Below are 20,283 nucleotides of genomic sequence, written 5' to 3'. Positions count from 1 at the left end.
GTTAAAGTCACCTATGATGACAGCTGTGCTCTTATTGCACGCTTCTCTAATTTCCCTCGTGATGCCCTCCCTAACCTCTATTTTACTATTTGGAGGCCTATATACCACTCCTATTAATGTTTTTCGCCCCTCGCTATTTCTTAGCTCCACCCATATAGATTCTGTATTAACTGAGTTAATATCCTTCCTTTCAATTGCATTTATCCCCTCTTTTACTAGCAATGCTACCCCTCCTCCCTTTCTTTTTTGTCGATCCTTCCTAAATACTGAATACCCCTGTATGTTAAGCTCCCAGCCCTGCTCACCCTGCAACCATGTTTCCGTAATCCCAATTAGGTCATAATTATTAACCTCTATTTCCACAGCTAATTCATCTACCTTGTTCCTGATGCTTCTCGCATTAAGGTATAAAACCCTCAGGCTTTTTTTATGCTCACATTTTTTATGAATTAGTTTGGCCCTTTGTTTTTTGTTCCTCACCCTTTTATCATTTATTTCTGTCTGCCTTTCACTTTCCTCTATTTCACTACATAGGTTTCTAGCCCCCTGCCATACTAGTTTAAATGCTCCCGAACTGCTTTATCAAAAATTACCCCGAGAACATCAGTTCCATCTCTGCACAGGTGTAGACCGTCCCTTTTGTATAGGTCACACCTACCACAAAACTGGTTCCAATGCCTCAAAAATTTAAAACCCTCCCTCTTACACCACTGCTCAAGCCACGTATTTAGCCTAACTATCCTGTTCTCTGTACTCTTACTAGCACGTGGCACTGGTAGTAATCCAGAGATTACTACCTTCGAGGTCCTACTTTTTAGCTTGGCTCCTAACTCCCGAAATTCTACTTGTAGGACCTCTTCCCTTTTTTTAGCTACGTCGTTGGTACCAACATGTATCACGACAACTGGCTGTTCCCCCTCCCCCTCCAGAATGTTCTGCACCCGCGCCGAGACATCCTTGACCCTTGCACCAGGGAGGCAACATACCATCCTGGAGTCTCGGTCGCGACCACAGAAACCCCTATCTATTCCCCTTACAATCGAATCCCCTATTACTATAGCCCTGCCACTCTTTTTCCCTCCCTTCTTTGCAACAGAGCCAGTCATGGTGCCATGAGCCTGGCTGCTGGTGCCTTCCCCCGATGTGTCACCCCCCCCGACAACAGTACCTAAGGCGGTGAACCTGTTGATTGAAACAAACGAGCATCTTTTTGTCAGAAATCCTCGAGTGATGGTTGGTAGCTTGTGGCTCTGAATTTATCAATTTGGGAATAATTCTGGTGCTTGATTCACCTGAGCTACTGTAACCTGGCAGTTGAGAATCTAAATGTAAGAGTGGAGTTGGAGAATTCTTTCATCTAAAGTACTTTCCTTGGCTCTTCTCGGTTCCAAACGTCTCTACCTTTTTAAAAAAAAAACAACTGTCTTCAGTATTATTCTAGCAGCCCCCGGGGCACCTGCACTTTCAGCCACAGTCTGGCTCACCTGATCAAGGTCCCAGCCTGGAGTCTAGCGCGGACCAGAATTGCTTCCAGTAATAGATCTTGATTGGGACGCATCTGTGACTGGAAAGTTGTAAGTGAATTCTTAAAGTGAGGTACTCGGGCACTGCTTTCCTGACTGTAAGAATCCTCCGTTGCCTCGAATCCATTGGTGTTGTTTTCTAAAGACGCTAATGCTCTTTTGCCTTGCAGAAGTGCTGACAATAACTGTGCTGACTGCGGGAGCAGCACTGTGAGAGGGGCGGTAGGGGGGAGTTTTTAGAAAAGGCTTGCATTTAGAAGCGTCAGCTGTGGCTCAGTGGGCAGCACTCTCGCCTCGGAGTCAGAAGGTTGTGGGTTCAAGTCCCAATCCAGGGACTTGAGCACAAAAATCTCGGTTGACACTCCAGTGCAGTGCTGAGGGAGCGCTGCACTGTCCGAGGTGCCGCCTTTCGGATGAGACGTTAAACAGAGGCCCCGTCTGCTCTCTCAGGTGGACGTAAAGATCCTGTGGCCACTATTTCAAAGAAGAGCAGGGGAGTTCTCCCCGGTGACCCTGCCAATATTTATCCCTCAATCAGATGATCTGGTCATTATCACATTGCTGTTTGTGGGAGCTTGCTGTGCGCAAATTGGCTGCCACGTTTCCTACATTACAACAGTGACTCCACTTCAAAAAGTTCTTCATTGGCCGTAAAGCGCTTTGGGACATCCTGAGGTGGTGAAAGGTGCTATAGAAATGCAAGTCTGTCTTTCTTTATATAGTGCCTTTCCCTTCTTCAGGATGTCCCAAGGCACTTTGCAGACAGTATATTCATTTTGATAGTAGTCACTGTTGCTATGTGAAAAGAAAGACTTGCATTTCTATAGCGCCTTTCACAACCTCAGGACGTCCCAAAGCACTTTACAGCCAATGAAGTCTTTTTTTTGGAAGTGTCCTCACTGTTGTAATGTAGGAAACCCAGCAGGCAATTTGCGCACAGCAAGCTCCCACAAACAGCAATGTGAGAATGGCCAGATAATCTGTTTTCAGTGATGTTGATTGAGGGATAAATATTGGAGCCAGGGGAACTCCCCTGCCCCTCTTCGAACTAGTGCCACGTGGCAGCCAATTTGCGCACAGCAAGCTCCCACAAAAAAAGGCATCCAAGACAAATGATCAATGAATCTGTGTCTGTTGGAGTTGGCTCAGGGAGCAGTATTGACCAGGACACTGGGAGAAACCCCACTCGCCTTCAGAGAGGTGCCATGGGATCTTTAATGTCCACCTGAACAGGGAGACAGAGCTTTGGTTTAATGCATCTTCCGCAGGCCTGCACCTCTGACCATGCAGTGTTGCCTCAGTACTGCACTGGAGTGTCACCCTAGATTGTTCGCTCAGGTCCTGGAATGGGGCTTGAACTCACGATCATCGACTCGAGGCAAGAGTGCTCCCAACTGACACTTAATGGAGTAAATTGCCCCGAATATACTCAATGGCAGGGTTTGACAGGGTAGATGCAGGGAGGATGTTTCCCCTGGCTGGGGAGTCTAGAACCAGGGGTCACAGTCTCAGGATAAGGGGTCGGCCATTTAGGACTGAGATGAGGAGAAATTTCTTCACTCAGAGGGCGGTGAATCTTTGGAATTCTCTACCCCAGAGGGCTGTGGAGGCTCAGTCGTTGAGTATATTCAAGGCTGAGATAGATAGATTTTTGGACTCTAGGGGAATCAAGGGATATGGAGATCGGGCAGGAAAGTGGAGTTGAGGTCAAAGATCAGCCATGATCTTATTGAATGGCGGAGCAGGCTCGAGGGGCCGTGTGGCTGACTCCTGTTCCTATTTCTTAAGTTCTTATGAATTTACCGGGTTGGGGGGTGGTGGGGAGGGTGCGGGTACGGCCGAAGACCCCGGCAAGGCCGGGAACGCCGAGGTCCTGCCAATCTTAGCAGCAGGGCCTCATTAGCTTTTTTCTAGCTCTGTTTTCTGTAGCTCCGCCTCCTGCCCGGCAGCCGGCCAATTGGACAGCCTGGAACACCAGCGGCAGGAGACTGCAGCCGGGGACCCTTGGGGACGGTCCCGGGATCGGTGGGGGGGGGGGGGGGGGGGAAGTGGGGCAGGCACTCCATGAGGGGTCTGAGGGCAATCCTCCTCCTGGCCCACAAGCAGTGCTCCCGCCTCCCTTTCACTGCCGAGTTTTCTGACCCCTGGGACTCCCGCGCAGCAACAGTCAGTTTTAAATCGGGCTCCCAAATGCGCTGTGGGGGCCTGATTTAAATATGTTAATTAAGTGTCCCGCCTCCCCCCAGTGGGAGATTCCGACACCCTGATGGCCGCTGTAGAAAAGGCGTTGTGCGCGGCGGGTTGGGGACGTGTTCCCTGTGTTTAACTTTTGAAACCCCCTCTCCCCCTCCCCCTCACCCCTCTCTCTCTGTTTGTGGGAGATGGGGTTAATATCAAGGCCAAAGGCCAGTGACGGTGCCTCTGCAGGTTTTCCCAGTGCCTGCGGAGGCAGCATTGCCACTGACAACACCTGCCATTATATTCCAGCCATATACGAGTTCAATGCTCAACCCACCTGCACAGGCCAGAGATACAGGGGTGAGATTAAAGTCGTGGCCACAGCAAGTGTTGAGTTGCGTTCGTGCTAGCGTGAAGCCCCGAGCCATTCTTAACCTCGAGCCATGTTTAGCGCGCTTCCCACCAGCTGTGGGCACCAAGCGGGCATCCTGCTGCAGCTCATCGGCTTTGGGAGTTCTCCTGGGACCTATATCCTCTCCATCACTAAGACCGCCTATTTCCACCTCTAACATTGCCCGTCTCCGCCCCTGCCTCAGCTCATCCGCTGCTGAAACCCTCATCCATGCCTTCGTTACCTCAAGACTTGATTATTCCAACGCACTCCTGGCTGGCCACCCACGTTCTACCCTCCAAAACTCAGCTGCCCGTGTCCTAACTCGCGCCAAGTCCCGTTCACCCACTCCTGGCTGGCCTCCCACGTTCGACCCTCCAAAACTCAGCTGCCCGTGTCCTAACTCACGCCAAGTCCCGTTCACCCATCACCCCCTGTGCTCACTGACCTACATTGGCTCCCAGTCCAACAACACGGCACGATTTTAAAATCCTCATCCTTGTTTTCAAATCCCTCCATGGCCTCGCCCCTCCCTATCTCTGCAATCTCCTTCACCCGCCGAGATCTCTGCGTTCCTCCAATTCTGGCCTCTTGAGGATCCCCGATTTTAATCGCCCCACCATTGGTGGCCGTGCCTTCAGCTGCCGGGGCCCCGAATTCTGGAATTCCCTCCCTAAAACTCTCCTCTCTGTTCTACTTTAAGACGCTCCTTGAAGCCTACCTCTATGACCAAGTGTCCTGATATCTCCTTCTGTGGCTCAGTGTCAAAAATGTTTTTATTGATAACGCTCTTGTGAAGCGCCTTGGGAAGTTTTGCAATGTCAAAGGCACTCTAGAAATGCAAGTTTTAGTTGTTGTGGGGCCGTGCTGTGAGCGACCTCTGGCAGTCTCTCTAAGGATTGCTGGTGAGGCCACTCACTCCCTGATATAAATGACCCCCATGTTTTGCAGTCGGGGTCCTACCTCCTGGGTAGAAGGCCGCTCGGCATATTTAATCAGCCTCAGGTCAGGTGGACTGCTCACCTATTTACAGGCCCACCTGAAGATTGCATCAGGCAGGCCTTGGGCACTAACAGGGCAGCCGTACAATCCCCCCCCCACCATCCCCCACCCCAATCTTCAGCTGCTTGACGCCGGATATTTAGGCAAGTAATGGGCGGCCGTCAGTTGAAAATTGTCCAGGTGTTTCCTGGGAGGGATTTTAACTGCCAGCAGATATCCGGTAAGAAGCGACCCTCTGGTTTCAGTTAGATTTCTACCTGCCCGGGGCAGATTGCAGGCATTCGGCCGGCCCTTGCCTGCCTGTCGGCTCTCGAGGTCCGAGGTTACGGGGGGGGGGGGGGGGAGGGAGGTGGCTCCAGAGCAGGGGGAGGGCCTAATCTTTCCTTGTGGATCCCTGAGCAGCCCCTGGTTTCCCCATCGCTTGCCTGTGCCTAAACAGCGACGAAAAGTCACAAATGACATCCTTTGTGACTGTGACAGAGGTAAACTATCCCTCCTCCTTCTTGACTTGTCTGTAGCCTTTGACACGGGTGACCACTCCATCCTTCTCCAACGCCTCTCCTCCATCGTCCAGCTGGGTGGGACTGCACTCGCCTGGTTCCATTCTTATCTATCTAATCGTAGCCAGAGAATCACCTGCAACGGCTTCTCTTCCCGCTCCCGCATCGTTACCTCTGGTGTCCCCCAAGGATCTATCCTTGGCCCCCTCCTATTTCTCATCTACATGTTGCCCCTTGGCGACATCATCCGAAAACACAGCGTCAGTTTCCACATGTACGCTGACGACACCCAGCTCTACCTCACCACCACTTCTCTCCACCCCGCCACGGTCTCTAAATAGTCAGACTGCTTGTCCGACATACAGTTCTGGATGAGCAGAAATTTTCTCCAATTAAATATTGGGAAGACCGAAGCCATTGTTTTCGGTCCCCGCCACAAACTCCGTTCCCGAGCCACTGACTCCATCCCTCTCCCGAACATCTGTCTGAGGCTGAACCACACTGTTCGCAACCTTGGTGTCATATTTGACCCTGAAATAAGCTTCCGACCACATATCCACAGCATAACAAAGACCGCCTATTTCCACCTCCATAACATCGCCCGTCTCTACCCTTGCCTCAGCTCATCCGCTGCTGAAACCCTCCTCCATGCCTTTGTTACCTCTAGACTTGACTATTCCATCGCACCCCTGGCTGGCCTCCCACATTCCACCCTACGTAAACTTGAGGTCATCCAAAATTCGGCTGCCCGTGTCTGAACTCGCACCAAGTCCCGTTCGCCCATCACCCCCTGTGCTCACTGACCTTTATTGGCTCCTGGTTAAGCAACGCCTCGATTTCAAAATTCTCATCCTTGTTTTCAAATCCCTCCATGGCCTCACCCCTCCCTATCTCTGTAATCTCCTCCAGCCCCACAACCCCCCGAGATATCTGCGCTCCTCTAATTCTGCCCTCTTGAGCATCCCTGATTATAATCGCTCCACTATTGGTGGCCGTGCCTTCTGTTTCCTGGGCCCTAAGCTCTGGAATTTCCTGCCTAAATCTCCCCGCCTCGCTACCTCTCACTCCTCCTTTAACACGCTCTTTAAAACCGACCTCTTTGACCCAGCTTTTGGTCACCTGCCCTAATTTCTCCTTATGTGGCTCGGTGTCAAATTTTTTGTCTTATAATACTCCTGTGAAGCGCCTTGGGACGTTTTACTACGTTAAAGGCACTATATAAATACAAGTGGTTGTTGTTGTTGTGCGGGTCGATTTTAACCCTACCCGTCTCCAACAAGAGAAAGCTCAAGCGCCTCCTCATAACCTTCAACGCCACCACTATTGCAGAGACCCCCAGCATCAACATCTCGGGGCAGGAGGGGTTGGCAGGGTAGTCACCGGTGACCAAAAGCTTAATTGGAACAGCTGTAACAACAGCTTGGCTACAAGAGCAGGGCAGAGACTGGTTACTCTGCAGTGAGTGGCTGACCGCCCGATCCCTCTCAACTTCTCCACCAGAACAAGGTTGAAGTCTTGTGATGGGACATGTGATTGGAGTGTGATGGAATACTCATCAGTCGCCTGGATTGGTGCAGCCACAACAACACGCGAAGCTCGACACCAGTCAGGACAAAGCAAGAAAGAACAAACTTGTACAGGAAACTTTTTTTTCACAGAAACCCCACAGTGCAGATAGAGGCCATTTCGGCCCATCGAGCCTGCACCGACACATATCCCACCCGATACCCTTAACCCCTACACCAACACATATCTCACCCTATCCCTGTAACCCCACGTATTTAATCCCCCAAACACTAAGGGTCAATTTATCATAGCCAATCAATCTAACCCGCACATCTTTGGACTGTGGGAGGAAACCGGAGCACCCGGAGGAAACCCACGCAAACACGGGGAGAATGTGCAAACTCCACACAGACAGTCACCCGAGGCCGGATTCGAACCCGGGTCTCTGGCGCTGTGAGGCAACAGTGCTAACCACTATGCCACCGTGCTGCCCGGGACCGACGTGGTGCCGGTTCATCAAAAATTCCGGATAACCGAAAGCTATAGTAAAAGATACGGAGAGCTGAGAGCTCCGTATAAAGCAACAAACCCTGTTGCTTAGCAACAAGTGCAGAACAATGGCCACAAGTTCCAAGCGTCTCTGTAGCTTAGCAACAGCTGCAGCCACACCCTTGCACAGCAACAGCTCGAGGAAGACAAGTACAATATGAAGTAAAACTTACCTGAACCTACTCCTGAATTTTGCCGGTTAACCGAGATTTCCGGTTATTTAGGTGCCGGTAAATCGAAAGTTTCCTGTATTTCTATCCTGTCTTTCATGACTTCGTGACGTCCCACAGCACATCACTTGGAAGAACTTTTTTTTAGTTGTAGTCACTGTTGCAATATAGAGAAGCATAGCAGCCAATTTGTACACAGCAAGATCCCACAAGCAGCAGCAGTAATGACCAATTAGTCCGTTTCAGTGATGGTTGAGGGATAAATGTTGGTCCAAACATCAGGAGATCGCCCCTGCTCTTCTTCAGATATGGTCATGGGATCTTTTATGTCCACCTGAGAGTTTAACATCTCATCCAAAAGGCAGCACCTCTGCCTGAAAGGGTTGTGGAGGCAGAAACCCTCACAACATTTAAGAAGCATTTGGATGAGCACTTGAAATGCCATAGCATACAAGGCCAAATGCTGGAATATGGGATTAGATTAGACAGGGCTTGATGGCCGGCGCGGACACGATGGGCCGAAGGGCCTCTATCCGTGCTGTATTACTCTATGACTCTATGACAGTGCAGCACTCCCTCATTACTGCAGTGAAGAGCCAGCCTAGATTTTTGTGCTCAATTCTCTGGAGTTGGGCTTGAATCCACAACCTCCTGACTCGGAGGTAGGAGTGCCGCCCACTGAGCCACCGCTGACATTTAAGAGCAGGTCACTTGATTGACATTCCCTACCATCCCCTCCACCACCGGCTCACTGCGTCTATCTATAGGATGCACTGGAGTGAATCACAAGCTTACTTTGACTTTGACCGCACCTCCCAGCCCCTTGACCTCCACCTCCAAGCAGGACATCATTACGCAGGATCGGCAAATATCGCGGGGGGGGGTGGACGGTGGGATCCCACAGATGAAGTTTGCTGCAGGTACTTTGTCGGAAGCATTTTGATTCTTTGACGGTAACGCTTGTTGTTTCCTCCATCACAGGGAAAGGGCCAGAGAGCGTTAATGCAAAGAATACCCCCCCTGCCCCCACCATGACATCCGGCAATGGCAGCACCACCTCATCGGTCACCGCAAGCGTGCCGCAGGGCACAGAGAACAAACCTCCACAGGCCATTGTCAAACCGCAGATCCTCACCCATGTCATCGAAGGGTTTGTCATACAAGAGGGGGCGGAGCCTTTCCCAGTGAGTACCTTCACATGTAATGTTCACGACGGGTTTCAGTTTAAATTCATGAAGGTAGACAGTGCTCCGGTGTGATGTAGCTTCCACTTGTTCCAGTCTGCTGCACTCTCTCGTGTGTGTGTGTGTGTGTGTGTCTGTGTGTGTGTGTGTGTGTGTGTGTGTCTGTCCTGTGTGAGTGTCTGTCTGCGTGAGTGTCTGTGTCTATGTCTGTGTCTGTCTGTGTGTTCCCACCCTCTGGTTTAAATGGCAGCTTTAGAGTCGTGTAATTAACTATCGACACTAAGTCTGGTCTGCGGAGCAGTGTGGATGATTGAAAGTCTTCAACCTGTCACTTTGTGTGTCTTATAAAATTTATGTCTGACGTATTTACTCGCTTAGTGTTTAACAAAGCTTGCTCATTTTCCTGCTACTAATTGCATTGCTGCTAACAGCATGCTTGGTAACGGAACTTTAATTACACTGGCTACTGACCATCAGTCCGGTCATCAGCAAGCCACTGGGGAAATGGACAACACGACACCCGCACGTTGTTGGAAATCGAAAACTGTGGTAGGAAACGGACTCGACACCCAAATGCTCATTAGAGCGGAACAAATGGACAGTTCACGCCCCGCAGCTGCAGCTTGTTTGCCGGTTTGCTGTTTAGTGCGACACTTGCGTTATACAGACGGACAGTCCCAGCGATGGAATCCGCCCTTTTTGTATTACAAGGCGGATTTCGTAGCACGGGAGCAACACACATCCCAGCTGGACCTGTGCACAGTCGCAGGGGCAGAGCTCTCACGCCGTGTGATTTAAGGCTCTGGGGTCATTTTAAACTAACTCGTCTGGCTGCTGAACCTTCCCCGGTGATCGGAGAAAGCCGCCTGGAATTTCTATCGGGGCTTCTCCTGGTCTCCCGGCAGAGATTGGTCAAACCCCCCCCCCCTCAAACCCCGGTAAAAGACACACTGCGACCGGCTAAAACTGGCAACCAACACCATTTCTGCAGCGGCTCCGCCGAACACACGGTGAGAAAACCCTGCGGAATTCTGCCCCGGTGCGTACGCGGTGCCAGGCAACATGGCCGAGCCGGGTGGCAGCCTGGCAAGGTGGCGGTGTGTCTAACCTCAGCAGCACCCTCGCTATCGCTGCTGCCGCCACTTTTAAGTTGGCCCTTGAAGCCGCTGGGAGCGAGAGTGGCGCCGTCCCGTCTACAGCTGCTGCCGGCAGATTTACAGCATTCAATTCAGGTCGGGAGCTCTGGGGTCATTTTAAACTAACTCGCCGGGCGGGAGACCCACAGGATCGGGCGGACTGGCGGGATTACACCTTCCCAACATTACTCTCCACTGACTAAGGCGGGTCGAAAACCGGCATTCCGCCCAATCTCGTCAGTTTCCCGACGGCGTGTTAAGTTAAAATTGACCCCCTTGTGTTTCTGTTTATAAAAGTATAATGTCTGTGTGTGTCTGTCTCTGTGTCTGCGTGTGGGTGTGTGTGTCTGCATGTGTGTCTGTCTCTGTGTCTGCATGTGGGTGTGTGTGTCTGCGTGTGGGTCTGTCTCTGTGTCTGCGTGTGGGTGTGTGTCTGTCTGTGTGTCTGCGTGTGGGTCTGTCTCGGTCTGCGTGTGTGGGTCTGTGTGTGGGTGTGTGTGTCTGCGTGTGTGGGTCTGTGTTTGCATGTGGGTCTCTGCGTGTGTGTCTGATTGTTTTGGGGGTGGGGTTCTCTTATTTGCAGTATTAAAGTCAAAGCAAGTAAAAAGCTTTCAGGAGATTTTGCACTAATTTACAATGACATTTTCATGTCTGTACTTTTTCTCTCATCCCGTTTGAACCACTTTTTGAATGATTTCCACAACCTTCTCTATCAACGCTCTCTTCATGGGCTATTTTTGTGAGTGTTCACTTTTCTATTTTACGATACTGTGTAATGTTACTGATTTATTTTGTAACGATGTACCGTGGCAGTGTCCTGTCCTTGGCTTTTTGCTCCGATGCTGCTCCCCCACCTGTGTGTGTCACTGTGTAACCTGCAGTAAGATTAACTTGCATGTTTAAGCCAGTTTTGCTTGCAGACTTGCCTCGGTGTAAGTAGTGAAAATGCCTGTTGATTTTTTTGTGTCGTTTTTCGGAACTTATGGGGAGTCGGAACGTGTAGCAGTGGAAGCCTCGGCCATCCTATCAGGCAGTGAGTTCCAGACCCCCACCACCCTCTGGGTGAAAAAAGTTCCCCTCGACTCCCCTCTAATCCTTCCACCAATTACTTTAAATCTGTGCCCCCGGGTTATTGCCAAGAGAAATAGGGACTGGGAGTTGCGTGCTACTAAGCTAACAACACGTACACGCGCACTCACGGCCAGGTAAAGACCCTCTGGTCCATCCAACCTGCCCCACACCACTGCGATGCCTTGTGTGCATCACAATATAGAGGTTCCCCGCCCCAAACCCTCTGATCCCCTGGGACACAGGATGGCCCCAGAGGAGAGAAACCATTTGCCCTTGGGAAATGGAAGCCATTAGAAAGTGCAAGAGTTCCAAATATGTGGGGGGTTTTTCTCTAAATTGTAAACCTAGTTGGTGTGAATGCCAAAATAAGACCGAACCAGGGAGGAAATACATTTCGAGTTCGATAGATTTTTGTTGGGTGAGGGTATCGAGGGATTATGGGGCTAATGCGGGTAGATGTTGAGGTAGAGATTGCCCCAATGTTCCCATTGAGTGGCGGAACAGGCTCGATGGGCTGAATGGCCTACTCCTGTTCCTACTGAGCTAGGAAGTCTGAATCGAGGTTACGGTGATGCAGTGGTTCTGTTGCTGGACTAGTAAACCAGAGAACGGGACTTCAAATCCCATCATACCAGTTTCAGAATTTGAATTCAGTTTTATAAATGCTTGAAGAGGAAACATTTGCAGGGCTGTGGGGAAAGAGCGGGGGAATGGGTCTAATTGGAGAGCTCGACCAAAGAGGCACGATGGGCCGAATGGCCTCCTTCTGTGCTGTATCATTCTATGATTAATTCCTGAGTTTGAACCCAGAATAGGTTGTACAACTGGCCTCTTCATTCTCAGACTAGTGAGGGGGGAGAGGGAAGAAAACAGCCCATGTTCCCACTTTTGGTTTCTGTTTAATGATCCTTACTGGAGACCGTGCATGTGTGGACGGGATGGAGGTCAGCTGTGATGCTTCCTAAAGGTCACAACACCTGCTGTGTAGGCTCAGACATGAAGAAAGACCACTTGGGAATGAAGTACCAGGGGATGGTTAGCACCTGTGGAACCATACACCTACGAACATATGAATTAGGAGCAGGAGTCGGCCACTCGGCCCCGCGAGCCTGCTCCGCCATTCAATAAGATCATGGCTGATCTTCGACCTTGACTCCACTTTCCCGTCCAATCCTCATATCCCTCGATTCCCCGAGAGTCCAAAAATCCCTCGATCTCAGCCTTGAATATACTCAACGACTGAGCATCCACAGCCCTCTGGGGTAGAGAATTCCAAAGATTCACAAAAGATTGGGAGAAAACCGCAGAACTGAGACAAAATGAATAAGTCAAACATAAAAAAATAAAGACTGGTGACTGAGACGAGGTGTGAACAGATAGGAAAGTTACGAGGCGGAGGAGGGATCCGTTATTTTTTTAAACTGTGAAGAAGTTTCTTTACAGAGAGAGTGCAAACTATCACCTGCTGACGATGGTGCTAGTCCACTTTAATGATTTTTTCATCGTTTTTGTATTGAGCTGAAATGGTGTGCTGTCTTCAGGAAATATCTGAATATCCAATTTGCAACTCTCCTCCGCTTCATGCACAACAAGGGGCCAGTGCTAATGTACTTGTTGCCACGATAGTCACCATTTAGCAAGAGTAAACACTGCATCAAATTAGGAGATAAAAAGTGAGTCACTTTATAATAAATTCTGTGCCGAAATTGGAAATCAGGAACTCTCTCCCCAATGGGCTGTTGAGGCTGGGGGTCAATTGTAAATTTCAAAACTGAGATGGATGGATTTTTGTTGGGTGAGGGTATTGAGGGATACGGAACCAAGGCGGGGAGATGGAGTTAAGATACAGATCAGCCGCGATCTAATTGAACGGTGGAACAGGCTCGAGGGGCTGAATGGCCAACTCTTGTTCCTGTGTTTCGACACTTCCCTTCGTACGCTCTCATTCCTGCAGCTGAATGTTCACATTATCCTGAAAATTGACACCTCCTCTGTCAGCTGTTCAATTTGTGACTGCATTGTGGCACGGGACAGTTCACCAGGAGTCGTGCAGCCAACTTGCTGTGACAGAATGCAGTCGCATTTCATGAAAGAAATAGGAAATAAAACGATAAGCCTTCTACAGAATAGCTGGTCAGAGATCAGTTAGTCTTGGATTTCTGTATGTTTAAGTGGCTTCCGTCCAGTTTGGGATCCCGTTCAATCGAACCCATCTTCCTAACCTCCATTTGCTATTTCTAATGTTTGAAAATACAGTTCTCTGGTGACCCGCTGTACGTTCAAGTACAGCTACAAGTGGCCCAATGACCGAGATAAGATGCGAACTAATTGGCCCCCTCATGGTGCCTGTAACAATGGAAGATTCCTCATTATTGTTTGACACTGATCAGCAACTTTTAAAAATAAGATCAAAAAACAAATGAGACTCAGTAACATTGACTGGTGACTGTGCCCAGTAGGGAAGGCTGAAGACTGACTGAATGACTAACCACAGCCTCTGTCCAACTTAGCCCAGTCGTTCATTTGACTCTTTGCCTCCCATCCTTGAAAATTGTCTGCCTTTACATCATCATGTTCCATGTGTATTTATTTTTTCATTCTCGGGATGTGGGCGTCGCTGGCAAGGCCGGTATTTATTGTCCACCCCTCGTTACCCAAGGTTTGATACAAACGGAGTGTCCCGCTCGGCCACTTCAGAGGCCGGTTAAGAGTCGACCACGTTGGTGTGGGACTGGAGTCACGTATAGGCCCAGCTGGGTTTCCTTCCCTTTGTGGATAATCTAAAACCAAATCCTTTCTTTAATCCTACAAAACAAATGAGCTTGCAACCCTTCCTGGGATAGGTGGAGGTTGGATCTCAACTCTTCCATTTCCTTTTTGTTGATTGTCTATATTTAAAAAGAAGTGAGATACTTAGCCTAATAATGTCCTCTGTGTGTTAGTTCTAACTGCAAGCTGATCTACAAATAATGCACATACAGATTGGTTTAAACTAATACACCGAGGCAAACACTGAGCTATTCTCTCTCACATATAACCTCAAATTTCCCATTGGCTCTCCATTGGAAACCAATAATCAATGCCCTCTTCTTCCCCTTCCTTCTCCTACTCTTCGACTAGCGCTATGGGATCCTTTCTGACCACCTGAGAGGGCAGATGGGGCTTCAGTTAACATTTTCTCCAAAACATGGCACTTCCAACAGTGTAGCACTCCCTCAATACTGTGCTGAGGTGTCGCCCGAGATTATATGCTCAACAATCTTCTCACTCAGAGGCAAGTTATACGACTGAGCCAAAGCTCCATCTATTAATGTTCAAATGATAACTGTAAGAATAAAAGTTTAATTACAATTGAAAAAACGTTCCCCAGTGACTCAGCAGTTAAATGTGCCATTTAGAGAGGGACTGACCCACACACAGCAGGACGATTCCCGATTTGGTCCCTCGTCTGTGCTGAGTCAGCTGGCCTCCGCTCGGTCCCTCAGTTAACCTCAGCATCCCTGGGCTCGGAATGGGAAAGCTTCGCTAGCGTTCCTTGCTCTGTGTGTGTGTGGATATTGGACTTGGCTGTGGTGGATCCTACAGTTAAGTAGTCTGCCAACATTTACTGTTTCACAGGAAGAATGGCCCCTTGGGCAGGCATCAGAGAGCTTCTGTCACTCATTGAATTGCACCCCAACATGAGTCAGTACCTTCAGAGAGCGGGAGAGAAAGGATAATATTGGGAAGGGGAAGAAACTACAAACTACTATCTCATAATCCGATCATTGATTTGCTGCTGATCTCCATTAACGCTACAGAATTTTGCTTTGGAAGATCTGTAAACTCAATTTGTTCAGCCCAGTATATGCTAAATAATCTAAATACACATTCCAAGGAACACTAGCTAAGCTTTCCCATTCCAAGCCCAGGGATGCAGGTGACCAAAAGCTCGGTCAAAAAGGTAGGTTTTAAGGAGCGTCATAGAGGAAGAAAGAGAGTTAGAGAGGCGGAGAGGTTTAGGCAGGGAATTCCAGAGCTTAGGGCCCAGGCAGCTGAAGGCACGGCCACCAATGGTTGAGCGATTAAAATTGGAGATGCGCAGGAGGCCAGAATTGGGATTGTTAAAGTTGAAGAAAGTGGTTACAGGAGTCTTTTAGTACTGCTGAACAGCATTTCAGCAGATAGCCATGGTCTCCCAAGCATCTGTACTGTTTAGATTGAGATAACTTTAACTAAAGTGGAACTGTTGTGTGTTGCTTCCGTTTATAATATTGGTCACTGTCACCATTCAGGAAATGGCTTCAGATGAGGTTGGTACGCTTGGTAGGTTGTGGGTTTGCACCCGTGACCTGTAGCCTCCCCACATGTTGAGTTCCTAATCTCGGTTGTACATCAGGGAAGAAGGTCTGGGTGATGGGACCATACATGACCACCCTTTGTTCAAACCCCCTGGTGCTTGGCTTGCGATCTGCTGGCAGAGACCGAGGGAAAGATCCCCATGGGCCCTTTTAAGATGGAGAATGATGTTTGGCACTGGGAGAACTAACTCACACAAGATGCATAGAATTGTTCTTCTTTGACCATTTGCAGGTGGGCCGCTCTTCACTGTTGATTGAAAATTTGGCCAAACAAAAGCAACAGCAGCAACAGGCATCCGTACAGCCCGCGGAAAAACTGCCCCAGTTGAATAATACCGACTCCGAGATGGATGACCTCAGCCAGCAAGGTTTGTGTTTGAACCTTTGACATTGCCTCGTGTGTAGCAGGACTGGACACCAGAACTGAACTCACTAGAATTTTGCTTGGGCAGGTTTAGACAGAGTTTTCTTGCGTGCGTTTTATTTGTTATTTCCATGTCATTTCTACAATGCCCAAGACTTGGATAGTGCCCCTGTTACTGGGAGTGCTCTTCTCTCTAACGCCTGGACCGGCTACAAGAAAAATCTCGTCACTTAATAGGCAAGCCTCATTCACAACTAGCCTCTAACCTCTTTCTCTTCATCAGGTTACGCTGACTATCAATACTGGTCGGTTGCAGTATCTTACTTGGGTCAGTCTCACTCGATCTCCAACTTTCTTGCCTTTTTTTTATTTTACCCTGGCTCCACTCAACCTTCCCAAGGGTAGATTTTCTGGCCAGTAAAAACTGGGGCGCGAGAGCGGTGAAATCGGACAGGGATCCCTTTCACCAGATCCCCATTCAGTTTGTCAGAGCTTTGTTAATGCTCTGATTCCCTCTGCAAGTATGGATAATTTACCGGATGGAGTACTTCTCTCACTAGGAATGTGCGCTCTGCTCACCCGTACGTTCTGGCCTTTCAGGAAGTGATCTCACAAAGTTATATGCCTGGATCTTTCATTGCTGCAATTGAAATTCTTCCAATGAGTATTGGATTGAGTGCTCCTCCCTGTTTGAGAATTTTGGGAGACTGAGGAAGAGGATGAAAGGTTGGATGAAAGGCAGGTTCACTTGTACCAGAGGCACCTGCCCTTGCCCCAATCACATGTGTACATGCCCAAGCTCACCTGCCTGGGAATCTCCGAGGACAACGACCTTTGCAGGCTCTTCTTCACCAGGAAGGAAGTGACGGTGCCGTCTATGGAACCTGACCTGTGGACACCCTGGTCAGTGGCTGCGATGGTGACCACAGCAGGAAGGGTTATACCTCTGATTCTTTCCAAACTACCTCCGGCAACATCACCAGTGAAGAACAATGGTTCACCGGGGCAAAAGCAGCAGGAGAGGCCAGACTGTTATTCATGGCCCCCATGTGGCCAGTCGAGTTGCTCCACAAAATCCCATGGTGTTCATGACCCATTAAGGTTTCCACTCCATGTGTATCCAGATGGTCAGTGACCAGCAAGATTCAGGTCAGGAAGCACTTCTTCACACAGGGCGATTAATACCTGGAGTGGTCTGCTGGGCAAAGCAGTGGAGGGAAAAACTCAAGTTATTTGAAGACGTTACTGTGAGGGAAGGGAATTGTAGATTTTGATGGAAGCATGAGTTGGATGAACTGATCTAGAGAAGCCTAACCATGGACTCGGTGGAGGAGCCCCCTCCCCTCCCCACAAACAGGAACTAGCAACACCTGAACATATCCCTGCTGAAACATCTTTATCAGGCAGAGTAGTACACTAGGCCTTCATAGATGTGATGTTCAGTGAAGTGCCCAATTCACTAACGGTCATGTGCTGTGTTCAGAGGTCCAATGTACCTTCACCAGCATGCTCCTCTATCTCAGTTACCATGGATGCCCATCCTTCGAGCTGCTGCTAACTTATTCTCTGCCAGCAGAGGGAAACTCTGAACACAGTTGAAATTCCTCCTCCCGTTCATCCTCGCGTTGTTGAAATCAAGATGAGCTGCACATTCTCTTGTTCCAAATCATTGTCTTCCGTGACATCAGCACTCTGGAACTCCTTTAGATGTCTTGATTTTCCCTTCCTCCCATAAGCTGTAATCTTTGAAAACCCAAGCTTGCCATTAATAAACCATTCCTTCTTGATTTATCTTCTCTCCCAACTTTTTACAACTTTAGTAATGTCCTGTGCTGCAGGGCTTTGTCTAACCTTAGCTTATTCAAGCACTGGTTCTGGTCGCCATTGATGGAATTAGATTTTTTTTTTGAAACAAGTAATGTCAGACCCGTGTAATCCACAAAACATGCACGTTGACTATTTCAGACCAGCGGCGTAACTTCTCCTTGTTCTGTCTAGTGATAAGGTTGGTAAGTTCAGCCCAGTTCCGATTGAATTAAAGAGTGAAGCCAGGCCTTAACCAGTCCATTATAGACTGAAGCTTTCGGTTTTAAGAATCACGTTTCATTGAAATTTGGGAACAGGGAGAGGGATATGGAATATTTTTAAACCTCACTGCACTGTTATGTTTTTGCACCTTTGTCAGTAACCACTCTTTACTCCTGTTCAGACTCCAAGGAAAAGGAAGAGGATGCTCTCAAACTGAAGTGTGAATTTTGCGGAAGGCTTGATTATGCCCATAAGTTTAAGGGATCGAAAAGATTTTGCTCCATGGCCTGTGCAAAGAGGTAAGCTGTCAGCAAAACCATGAGGTAGTCAAGACTTTTCATTGATGATTGCAGCAGCTTCTGTGCCGAACCTAACTACAAACTTGAGACTTTATGATTTCTCACTTAAACTCTCCTAAAATCCCTCATGGCTCAGTTGGCAAATGCCCCGACCAGTGTGGCTAAGTCACTCAACCTTGCAAGGTCCCTGGTCTGCGCTCCTATCACTAATCTCATTCTAGATTGTGTTACTGGCGCTAGAGCTGGCAGCAGCGCTCAAGGCCAGGAGAGGGAAAGGTCAGCTTGGGTTCCCACTCCTGGTCCCTGTCCCGTGCTGGAAAACGCAGGGGTTGGTGTTAGGTGGGGATTGGACTCCAGTTTGGGTGTGATGCTTCCCATGGTCAACACTCACTGTTTGGAGGGATTCAGACATGAAGAACTTCCAACTGGAAGAGACACTGATGGACAGCCGGTGCCATGGACCCGTACTTTAGTGCAAGTCAGTACCTTCAGAAAAGGACAAGGGAAAGAACTTAAATTGGTTTCAAGTGTTCTGTAAGAACGATGTACTTGGAGAATTATTTTTACCTTTGATATTTTGAAATTTTCAGCAGAGTAGGAGGCCATTCGGCCCATCATGTCTGTGCCAGCCGAAAAAGAGCTCTCCAGCCTAATCCCACTTTCCAGCTCTTGGTCCGTAGCCCCGTCGGTTACGGCACTTCAAGTGCATATCCAAGTACTTTTTAAATGTGATGAGGGTCTCTGCCTCGACCACCCTTTCAGGCAGTGAGTTCCAGACCCCCACCACCCTCTGGGTGAAAAAAGTTCTCCTCAACTCCCCTCTAATCCTTCGACCAATTACTTTAAATCTCTGCCCTCTGGTTATTGACCTCTCTGCTAAGGGAAATAGGCCCTTCCTATCCACTCTATCTAGGCCCCTCATAATTTTATACACCTCAATCAAGTCTCCCCTCCGCCTCCTCTGTTCCAAAGAAAACAACCCCAGCCTATCCAATCTTTCTTCATAACTAAAATTCTCCAGCCCAGGCAACATCCTCGTAAATCTCCTCTGTACCCTCTCTAGTGCAATCACATCCTTCCTGTAATGTGGTGACCAGAACTGCACACAGTATTCTAGCTGTGGCCTAACTAGTGTTTTATACAGTTCAAGCATAACCTCCCTGCTCTTATATTCTATGCCTCGGCTAATAAAGGCAAGTATTCCGTATGCTTTCTTAACCACTTTATCTACCTGTCCTACCTTCAGGGATCTGTGGACATGCACTCCAAGGTCCCTTTGTTCCTCTACACTACTCGGTGTCCTACCATTTATTGTGTATTCCCTTGCCTTGTTAGCCCTCCCCAAATGCATTACCTCACACTTCTCCGGATTGAATTCCATTTACCACTGTTGTGCCCACCTGACCAGTCCATTGATATCTTGCTGCGGTCTGCAGCTTTCTTCCTCACTATCAACCACACGGCCAATTTTTGTATCATCTGCAAACTTCTTAATCATACCCCCTATATTCAAGTCTAGATCATTGATATATACAGGAAACTCTCGATTTACCGGTACCTAAATAACCGGAAATCTCTGTTAACCGGCAAAATTCAGGAGTAGGTTCAGGTAAGTTTTACTTCATATTAGTGGCCGTTCCTGGATCTGTGGCCGTGTAACCGGGGTTCCTGCACCTGTTGCTATGCAACAGGGAAGCCTGGATTTGTTGCTGTGTACGGCGCTCTCGTACTTTTTGCTATACCTCTCTCTAATCCGGGCTTTTTGATAAACCAGCACCACGCCGGTCCCATCGGTGCTGGATAAAAAAGAGTTGCCTGTACCACAAAAAGCAGGGGGCCGAGTGCGTGTCCACTGAGCCCTGCTTTTCTGCACTAAAAGTGCAAGAAATCTTTTCAAGCTGTACCGTGCAGCAAAGTGATTAATGTGGAACTTCGGATACTGGATTTTCGGAATTATAATGCATTTTTGTGTCTGATCGAAAGCGTAGCTCCTCCCATTGAGGGTTCGTTCTAGTAAAGGGGGCGAACTCCGACAAATCCAG

At 48.8% G+C, this 20,283-nt stretch overlaps 1 protein-coding gene across 5 annotated transcripts in view; it reads left to right on the top strand.

The window, feature by feature from the left end:
* phc2a (polyhomeotic homolog 2a (Drosophila)) overlaps window positions 1-20,283 on the top strand; it is a 313,528-nt gene that overhangs the window by 280,909 nt on the left and 12,336 nt on the right. For 4 of the 5 annotated variants that reach the window (XM_085967519.1, XM_085967518.1, XM_085967522.1 and 1 more), the window contains 3 exons: window positions 8,801-9,003; window positions 15,828-15,918; window positions 18,124-18,241. In XM_085967519.1, the coding sequence (XP_085823645.1) occupies window positions 8,801-9,003; window positions 15,828-15,918; window positions 18,124-18,241 (412 nt within the window). The remainder of the gene's footprint in view (window positions 1-8,800; window positions 9,004-15,827; window positions 15,919-18,123; window positions 18,242-20,283) is intronic. The other variant, XM_085967521.1, reaches the window with a different exon arrangement.

This window comes from Somniosus microcephalus, chromosome 25 (assembly GCF_052327205.1).
Source record: "Somniosus microcephalus isolate GS21.2 chromosome 25, FLI_Smic_1.0, whole genome shotgun sequence".
Lineage (NCBI taxonomy): Eukaryota > Metazoa > Chordata > Chondrichthyes > Squaliformes > Somniosidae > Somniosus > Somniosus microcephalus.
This window is presented reverse-complemented; position numbering and strand designations above follow the sequence as displayed.